Genomic DNA, 10000 nt, shown 5'->3' with positions numbered 1-10000 from the left:
GGTGTATTACAGGTGAGTCACAGTAATGTCACACTTCAGGTATTGGTGGTATGTTGTTGCTGTGTTATAAAAGCACTCCCAGATGATGAAATGGTAAAATATGTCCCGGAAACTAAATACTGAATATTTGACCTGCTCATATAAACTTGAAAAATGAAAATGGAGAAAAAATAAATCTGGCTTCTTTTGTGGTTTATAGTGACATATTTTTGACTTATTACATTTGTCTTTCTGTATGTTGTTCTAAAACCAGCTGGTAGACCAACAGGTAGAGCAGCTGAGGCCTCACCTGTTAAAAAAATGTAGTTTTTGTTGCTAAGCGACTCGGGTGTGACTCTGTTCTTTAAAGGTGTCGATGAAAACATGAACAGAAACTTAAAATGAATTCATATCGAGAAGAAACGCTGTAAACACAAGTACACAGAACAATCTGAGATATTATTTTACGTATTAAATAATTTGCAGATCCGAAATGTCAGAAAACCCCAAAAATATCAATGAATGTTAAAAACCTAAAGGTATTTAAGGGGTGTTTAGCGTGGGGCGTTCAGTGTCTGCCTTTTAGCGTGGGGCGTTTAGGGTCTTCCTTTTAGCGTGGGGCGTTTAGTGTCTGCCTTTAGCGTGGGGCGTTTAGGGTCTGCCTTTAGCGTTGGGGCGTTTAGTGGTCTGCCTTTTAGCGTGGGGCGTTCAGTGTCTGCCTTTTAGCGTGGGACGTTTAGGGTCTTCCTTTTAGCGTGGGGCGTTTAGTGTCTGCCTTTAGCGTGGGGCGTTTAGGGTCTGCCTTTTAGCGTTGGACGTTTAGGGTCTGCCTTTTAGCGTGGGGCGTTTAGTGTCTGCCTTTAGCGTGGGGCGTTTAGTGGTTGCCTTTTAGCGTGGGGCGTTTAGTGTCTGCCTTTAGCGTGGGACGTTTAGTGGTTGCCTTTTAGCGTGGGGCGTTTAGTGTCTGCCTTTTAGCGTGGGGCGTTTAGTGTCTGCCTTTTAGCGTGGGGCGTTTAGTGGTTGCCTTTTAGCGTGGGGCGTTTAGTGTCTGCCTTTAGCGTGGGGCGTTTAGTGGTTGCCTTTTAGCGTGGGGCGTTTAGGGTCTGCCTTTTAGCGTGGGGCGTTTAGGGTCTGCCTTTTAGCGTGGGGCGTTTAGGGTCTGCCTTTTAGCGTGGGGCGTTTAGGGTCTGCCTTTAGCGTGGGGCGTTTAGTGTCTGCCTTTAGCGTGGGGCGTTTAGTGTCTGCTTTTAGCGTGGGGCGTTTAGTGTCTGCCTTTAGCGTGGGGCGTTTAGTGTCTGCCTTTAGCGTGGGGCGTTTAGGGGTTGCCTTTTAGCGTGGGGCGTTTAGTGTCGGCCTTTTAGCGTTGGACGTTTAGTGGTTGCCTTTTAGCGTTGGGCGTTTAGGGTCTGCCTTTTAGCGTGGGGCGTTTAGGGTCTGCCTTTTAGCGTGGGGCGTTTAGGGTCTGCCTTTTAGCGTGGGGCGTTTAGTGTCTGCCTTTTAGCGTGGGGCGTTCAGTGTCTGCCTTTTAGCGTGGGGCTTTTAGTGTCTGCCTTTTAGCGTGGGGCGTTTAGGGTCTGCCTTTTAGCGTGGGGCGTTTAGTGTCTGCCTTTAGCGTGGGGCGTTTAGGGTCTGCCTTTTAGCGTGGGGCGTTTAGTGTCTGCCTTTAGCGTGGGGCGTTTAGTGTCTGCCTTTAGCGTGGGGCGTTTAGGGTCTGCCTTTTAGCGTGGGGCGTTTAGGGTCTGCCTTTTAGCGTGGGGCGTTTAGGGTCTGCCCTTTAGCGTGGGGCGTTTAGGGTCTGCCTTTTAGCGTGGGGCGTTTAGTGGTTGCCTTTTAGCGTGGGGCGTTTAGGGTCTGCCCTTTAGCGTGGGGCGTTTAGTGTCTGCCCTTTAGCGTGGGGCGTTTAGGGTCTGCCTTTTAGCGTGGGGCGTTTTTAGCAAAGAATTATAATTATTGGCGGTTTACTGTAACATCTTGGTGTGTGTGTGTGTGTGTGTGTCCTGTAGGAGTAAGTCCTTCGTGTTCAGCGCGCTGTACGCCGCCCTGGTGTTCGGAGGGCAGCACTACATGAAGCCGCGGCCCAAAATGAACCTGCGGCGGCCGCTGGTCCTCTGGTCGCTCAGCCTCGCTCTCTTCAGGTACCGCACGCACGCACGTACTTTAGTGTGTTATAATTCCTCTGGCTTCAGTGTTGAAGGTTATATAACCCCTCCTTGTCTCAGCATCATCGGGGCGGTCCGGACCGGTTCCTACATGTTCCACGTCCTGAGCAGCAGCGGCTTCAGACAGTCCATCTGCGACCAGAGCTTCTACAACGGACCGGTCAGCAAGTTCTGGGCCTACGCCTTCGTGCTGAGCAAAGCTCCAGAGCTCGGTCAGTACACACACACACACACACACAGACACACACAGACACACACAGACACACACACACACACACACACACACACACACACACACACAGACACACACACACACACACACACAGACACACAGACACACACACACACACAGAGGCACACACACACACACACACACACAGACACACAGACACACAGACACACAGACACACAGACACAGACACACACACACACACACAGACACAGACACACACACACACACACACACACAGACACACACAGACACACACAGACACACACACAGACACACACACACACACACACACAGACACACACACAGGCGCACGCACACACAGAGGCACACACACAGACCCACACACAGACACACACACGGAGACAGACACACAGTCACACACACACACAGACACGCACTTACGCGCACACACAGACAGACACACACTTTGTCGGGTAAGCCTTCACTGATTGGTTCCCTGATCTAAAAAATAAAAACCAGAACAACTAGAGCGTTCATCTTTCTGCATCAGAAAGCTAAGGCCTCCTGCATACTGGCTGCGTGGCGTGTCTGTTTATATTTCGGCTCCCACGGTAACAGCTGTGCACACTGACACGCACGTCTCAGAAAACGCGTGCATGCTAGAAATCGGACCGGCGCCTATTTCTCACGCCACACGCCAGCGTGTTGGAAGCGTTTCCAGGCAACATAGAATAGGAAAAGATGTTTATATGTCATTTAGACACAAATACATTTAATAAATGACATCTTGATGTTTTGAAAGTCTCAAGGTTTTGACATAAATGTCATTTAAAAACTTAATAATAAATAATTATAGATTTTCTAATATTGCACCTGTCAATCCAGAAGGAAATATTCTGGAGCCTATGTTGCCGTCAATCCTGCCGACGTTGTCTCTGCTGTAATCAGATCAGAATATATTTATGTTTATGTTTATGAGAAACATCCATGTGTCCAGACAGCAGCGCCGCGTTAGACACCTTTCTGGTGGAAAGACATAGAAAACGCCACGCAGCCGCCACGCAACTGACACGCCACGTTAACGCCACGCAGCCAGTGTGTAGAAAGCTAAGACTTCTTCAGTCTTTCACTTTGTTTTGTTGTCCATGACTCTTTCAGTCTCTAAATCCACCTTTTCTGTCTCTAAATCTACGTTTTCAGTCTCTTTTCTGTCTCTAAATCCACCTTTTCTGTCTCTAAATCCACCTTTTCAGCGTTCTAGTCCGAGCCCTGTGTTTCCTGTGCACTGATTGGTTGCTTTGTGTCTGCAGGCGACACAGCGTTCGTGGTTCTGCGGAAGCAGAAGCTGCTGTTCCTGCACTGGTACCACCACATCACGGTGCTGCTGTACTCCTGGTACTCGTACAAAGACATGGTGGCCGGCGGCGGCTGGTTCATGACCATGAACTTCTCCGTGCACGCGCTGATGTACAGCTACTACGCGGCGCGCGCCGCTGGGCTACGTGTGCCGCGGCCGCTGGCCGTGCTGATCACCAGCGCTCAGATCGGGCAGATGTTCATGGGGCTAACGGTTAGTGGGCTGGTGTACCGCTGGATGCCGCACGGAGACTGCCCGTCCCACATGGACAACATCACCTGGGCCTCGCTCATGTACCTCAGCTACCTGCTGCTCTTCTCCAACTTCTTCTACCACACGTACCTGCGGCGACCGCGCCAAGACGCCAGCGCTAACGGCAACGCCAAGACCTGCAAGGCTGAGTAGAGAGACGAGCCAATACACTGGACCCTTTTCACATTTTATGTCCAAAGTTTTTAAAGGCTTAAATCGGCAGAATCACTTCTAACGTCTTCAGGCTCTGACACATCTGACCCACCGGACCACTTTACGTCCAACGTTTACAACTTAATTCTGACTATTTTACATCCGTAGAATCCCAAGAATTAAGCCAGTTTTTCCCAGAACATCTTCAGAAAATCATGTTTCAGATCTGCAGGCTGCACAAAGTTAGTTTCTCCACGTTTTCAGAGACTGGTGGTTTTACGTCGGACACATCCGACCCACCGGACCACTTTACGTCCAACGTTTACAACTTAATTCTGACTATTTTACATCCGTAGAAACCCAAGAATTAAGCCCGTTTCTCCCAGAACATCTTCAGGAATCTCGTGTTTTCCTTCACCCGTTTAGTTTTCTGACTGACTGTTAAACGTCCTGCGAGAGAGAGACAGGTGTAGATCTGTCTCGGAGAGTCTCCATGACCTTGTATTTTTCCCTCCAAGTTGGAGAGCTCCTTTTCAAGAAGGCTCTTAATCTCCAGACGCTTTCTCCCAAAAAACACACGTTACACCAGCGTTTAACAACCTAACAACAAGGACGTTTTTTTTACGTCGGCAGAATCACAAGAATGAAGCCAGTTTCTCCCAGAACATCTTCAGAAAGCACGCGTTTGTTTCTTTGATATTTTATGTGAGTAGACACACATCTGACCTACTTTTTGGGCTTTTGTCGTTGACGTTTAAAAACTTAATTCTGACTATTTTACATCCATAGAATCATAAAAATGAAGCCAGTTTGTCCCAGAACTTCTTCAGGAATCATGTTTGTTTCTTTGACGATTTAATGTCCTGCAAGAAAAACATGTCCCACTTTAGCTGGGACGGAGACTTTATCTGGGACGGAGACTTTAGCTGGGACGGAGACTTTATCTGGGACGGAGACTTTATCTGGGACGGAGACTTTAGCTGGACGGAGACTTTAGCTGGGCGGAGACTTTAGCTGGGCGGAGACTTTAGCTGGGCGGAGACTTTAGCTGGACGGAGACGGAGACTTTAGCTGGGACGGAGACTTTAGCTGGACGGAGACTTTAGCTGGACGGAGACGGAGACTTTAGCTGGGCCGAGACTTTAGCTGGACGGAGACTTTAGCTGGACGGAGACTTTAGCTGGACGGAGACGGAGACTTTAGCTGGACGGAGACTTTAGCTGGACGGAGACGGAGACTTTAGCTGGGCCGAGACTTTAGCTGGACGGAGACGGAGACTTTAGCTGGGCCGAGACTTTAGCTGGACGGAGACGGAGACTTTAGCTGGGCCGAGACTTTAGCTGGACGGAGACGGAGACTTTAGCTGGACGGAGACTTTAGCTGGGCTGAGACTTTAGCTGGACGGAGACGAAGACTTTAGCTGGACGGAGACGGAGACTTTAGCTGGACGGAGACTTTAGCTGGACGGAGACTTTAGCTGGACGGAGACTTTAGCTGGACGGAGACTTTACCTGGACCGAGAATGGACCGAGACTTTACCTGGACCCAGACTTTATCTGACTTGCTGGACTGGAGGTTTTCACATTTTGTTGAACATTGTTCTGACGTTTTTACAAGAATTCATCTCCAACATCTTCAGGATCTGCAGGCTGCACAAAGTTTGTGTCTTCACGTTTAACGTCCTGCAAGAAAGAACACGTCACACTTTGTGTCCTTTTTAACTTCCTACATTTATTTTTTTAAAACCAAGCACTAATTTTTATTCATATAGAAATATGCATTTTTAAATACAACAAACGGAATCATTTCTCATCCTGACGGTCTGGAACTGTTAGAAAATCTGCAGATTTTAGTCCAATAATTAACCTTCTGTTGACGTTTCCTCTGAGAAAAGTTTTGGCACCGCACCCGGCCGCAGAAACCTGCCGCTCCTCCTAAACCACTCGTACTGGTTTCACTGGTCCACACACACACACACACACACACACACACACACACACACACACACACACCTACCTCCCTCCCTCCCAGTCCCATCTGCCAGCAGCCAATCACAGTCCAGCTGTCTGAGTCACAGTTACAGCTGACTCTCCTCGCTCGTGTTCAGAGTTTAGAAATGAATGTCTCCGAGTTTAACAAAGTTCAGCTTCTGTCAACACGCTGCCTCCTTTTTCATTATGGGATGTTAATCTGCTCCACAGTTAGACCAGAGAAACCAGGGAGTCTCAAACCCCAAATATTCAGTTTAATAAGATGTATAAACGCACAAACCGTCCGCTGGATGAATGACGATTAATCAGTGAGCTGTTAAATTTACAAAACTAAGCAACTAATCGTTACAGCTTGACACTCGCCGCTGACTTTACTCGCCGCTGACTGTACTCGCCAATAACTGAACAGAAGAGTAATCTGCGTTTTCGGTTTGTCTAACGTGAGAAGTTTTTGTCAAACTAGTTTACACTGTGTTCTGTTTCTGGGTTTTTCCATCAACGTTTCCAGCTGAGAAACAAAAGGGAAATCTATGTATTATTTCATCAATCTATTCTAGATCTATGTCTTATTTAGTCTATCTATTCTAGATCTATGTCTTATTATTTAGTATTTATTTGACGTATGATGGCAGCCAATCCGTGGCTGGAGAAGTCCACTGGTGTTCCACTCCACTGAGTGTCTTCTACTTTATTAATATCACTCATCATTCAGCTTACATGCTGTTATTTATCATTTTGTACCGTTTATATTTTTGAGAGTTTGACTTGTTTACTAAAAGCTGTTGCTAGGAAACGTCTTCCTCACATGCCAACCTGTCTTATGTGTCCATTATTATAATTATTATAACTTATTGTAATTATTATGACGTGTGTGATTGTGAAAGGAGACGTTCAGCAGGAAGAAGCTGTTTGATAACGAGCCAAATGAAAGCTGACGATGATTTTCCGTATGAACACACGAACGTAAACACACTCTTCAGCTTTTAAACATTTTATTTATTGTTTGAGAAATATAATAAAGAAGCTGTTTATACAACGTTTAGTTCCTTTTTTTTAAGCTGATTCAACTCGCACACAGACAGACGCACACCGGTACAAACACACACACAGACGCTCACACACATGCGCGCACACACACACACACACACACACACACACAGACATGCTCACACACACACAGACGCACACAGGTACAAACACACACACACACACAGACGCACACAGGTACAAACACACACACACACACACACACAGACGCTCACACACACACAAACAGACGCACACAGGTACACACACATGCTCACACAAACATGCTCACACACACATCTTCAGCTTTTAAACATTTTATTTATTGTTTGAAAAATCTAAAGCTGTTTATACGTTAACTTTTTTTTTAAGCTGATTCAACTCACACACAGACGCACACACATTGTTGAAATGGCACAAACATTTAATATAACTTTATTTATACCTTTACATGAACAGAGTACAAAAAATATACTTAAAGTAAAAGTACTATTACTTCACTTCAACGTTTACTTTGAGTATAACTACTGGTAGAAGTAGTTCATTTAAAATGTACTCAAAGTCAAAGTTACTGAGTTACTTTGTAACAGCGGAGGAGATATACTTTCATATATTTAAACTCTTATATTTATACTTTATTTATACTTTCTAATAATACTTTAATGAAATCAGTCTTGTGATTGGATGAAGGCACAAAGCAGTGTGTATATGTGTGCTTGCGTGTTGTGTATGTGTGTGTTATGCGTGTGTGTGTGTGTGTGTATATATATATATGTGTGTGTGTGTGTGTATATGTCTGTGACTGTGTATGTGTGTGTATGTATCTGTGTGTGTCTCAGGGCTGTCTCTGCTGCATCTCCCTCCAGCTCTTCCACAGCAGCAGATCTCGACTCTTCCCCAGAGCGACGACGAAACGAGGCAGCTTCAGCCCGTTGAACTGGCCGACGCCGTCGTCATGGCCCATCGCCAGCAACATGCTGACGTTACCTAGCAACCACAGACAGGCAACCAGTGACACAACTTAAAAACCCCGACAGGCGACTAAAAACAGACAGGTGTGTGTTAGGGCTGGGTTTAAAAAAATATTAATAATCTTTAATAAGTCACTGTACGTCCACACCGCCGTTAACTGTACGTACGCACCGTTAACTGTACGTCCACACCACCGTACGTGCACACCGCCGTTAACCGTATGTGCGCACCGCCGTTAACTGTACGTGCGCACCGTTAACTGTACGTGCGCACCATTAACTGTACGTCCACACCGCCGTTAACTGTACATCCACACCGCCGTTAACCGTATGTACACACCGCCGTTAACCGTATGTACACACCGCCGTTAACCGTATGTACACACCGCCGTTAACTGTACATCCACACCGCCGTTAACCGTATGTACACACCGCCGTTAACCGTATGTACACACCGCCGTTAACCGTATGTACACACCGCCGTTAACTATGTACACACCGCCGTTAACTGTACGTCCACACCGCCACCGACTTGAGCTCCAAAGAAGCTCTGGCCGCCCGGTCGAGGACGCTGGTCAGAAAGTCCGGGGAAGCTGTTTGAGGCTTTGGCCGCTCTGACGTAGCAGCATTCTATGTTCATCATGGAAAAAGATCAAGCAGCCACTGCACGGCCAATACACTGACACTAGAAACCTTTTATAAATGACATATATAATGACAGAATGTGTATTGGTTGTTGGTCGCAGCGGTGTCTGTTAGCAGTTAGCTCGCTCGTTAGCCGCTGAACCGCAGCAGCGTGCAGTGTCTGTCTGTGTGTGTGTGTGTGTGTCTGTCTGTGTACCTGTGTGATATGATGTCAGCTCCTTCCCTCTCACACTGTTACTGATGTTGTTAACGGCGACCGCGGCGTGCAGCCCGGCATGGTACGCCAGCTTGGGCTCTTTGATGTCGGCGCAGTCGCCCACGGCGAAGACGTTGGAGAAGCCGTCCACCTGCAGGTGGTCGTTGACCTTCAGAGCGCCGTCAGCAGCCAGACAGCCCGCTGGAACCACATCATCCCAGATTTAAAGGACCTCGTGATCCAATATTCACAAAAACTATATATAAAAATTACCTCGTGTTGACGTCCCGTCGACCTGCAACTCTGGGCTTTTCTGGGTCGAAAAGTCAACATTTTGTTGATCTTTTTCTACACTTTCAGACGTTTTTGTCGATTTTATTCAAATTTTTTGTCTCTATTTTTCCAATTTTGTGGTCACTTATTTTTCAATTTTTTTTGTCACTTTTTTGTCAATTATTTTCCTTTTTGTGTCAATTTGTTGACATTTTTTTCCAATTTATTGTCACTTTTTTGTCAATTTTTTGTCAAATATTTTTTTTTGGCAACAACAGAACTTTTAGTGGACCAAACTGATTAATACTGGACCCCAAAAATCAGAACAAATAATCTTCTTCATCATCTTTTAATTGTAAAGAAACTAAAGCTGTCAGATGAATGTAGTGAAGTAGAAAGAAAGACAGAGTGCTGTGTGTTCTGGCCACTAGAGGTCAGTGTTTGTTCATGTTGGATCAGTGTGAGCCATCTCAACATCCTGGTCCTGTGAGGATGATGTGGCACACTGACAGACTCAGATTATTATTTTAAGTGTCTGACAACATTATGGGATGGATCCCTACAGAGATAGACCTTTTAGTTAAAGAGTAAGATCCTTTTAGTTTAACATGAAACAGCCCTGAAATCACCATCACCAAACTACACCAGACTCCATGTAAATAATCAGGACTTTTAGCGTGTATAGAGCCAGCATATTTCCACCAGACTCCATGTAAATAATCAGGACTTTTAGCGTGTATAGAGCCAGCATATCTCCACATGTAAATGGATGAATTAAGGGTTTATTTCAACCAAACCAGAGTGG

The 10000-nt window shown here is 46.2% G+C and overlaps 2 protein-coding genes across 7 annotated transcripts in view; one reads left to right on the top strand and one right to left on the bottom strand.

Annotated features, from left to right (window-relative positions):
* Positions 1 to 10000, top strand: part of LOC116052829 (elongation of very long chain fatty acids protein 6-like) — a 13972-nt gene that overhangs the window by 870 nt on the left and 3102 nt on the right. For 3 of the 5 annotated variants that reach the window (XM_035992004.1, XM_031303667.2, XM_035992003.1), the window contains exons 2-4: positions 1983 to 2114; positions 2199 to 2350; positions 3642 to 4101. In XM_035992004.1, the coding sequence (XP_035847897.1) occupies positions 1983 to 2114; positions 2199 to 2350; positions 3642 to 4093 (736 nt within the window). In that variant the 3' untranslated portion in view covers positions 4094 to 4101. Of the gene's footprint in view, positions 1 to 1982; positions 2115 to 2198; positions 2351 to 3641; positions 7121 to 10000 lie in introns of those variants that run through there. The other 2 variants (XR_004895161.1, XM_031303665.2) reach the window with 2 other exon arrangements.
* Positions 7608 to 10000, bottom strand: part of aifm2 (apoptosis inducing factor mitochondria associated 2) — a 14502-nt gene continuing 12109 nt past the window's right edge. For both annotated transcript variants that reach the window (XM_031303663.2, XM_031303664.2), the window contains exons 8-9: positions 8923 to 9123; positions 7608 to 8097 (exon numbers count right to left, since the gene is read on the bottom strand). In XM_031303663.2, coding sequence (XP_031159523.1) covers positions 7946 to 8097; positions 8923 to 9123 — 353 coding nt within the window. In that variant the 3' untranslated portion in view covers positions 7608 to 7945. The remainder of the gene's footprint in view (positions 8098 to 8922; positions 9124 to 10000) is intronic.

The sequence above is a fragment of the Sander lucioperca genome, chromosome 15 (assembly GCF_008315115.2).
Source record: "Sander lucioperca isolate FBNREF2018 chromosome 15, SLUC_FBN_1.2, whole genome shotgun sequence".
NCBI lineage: Eukaryota > Metazoa > Chordata > Actinopteri > Perciformes > Percidae > Sander > Sander lucioperca.
Note: the sequence above shows the minus strand (reverse complement) of the source record. Positions and strands in the feature narration are given on the sequence as shown.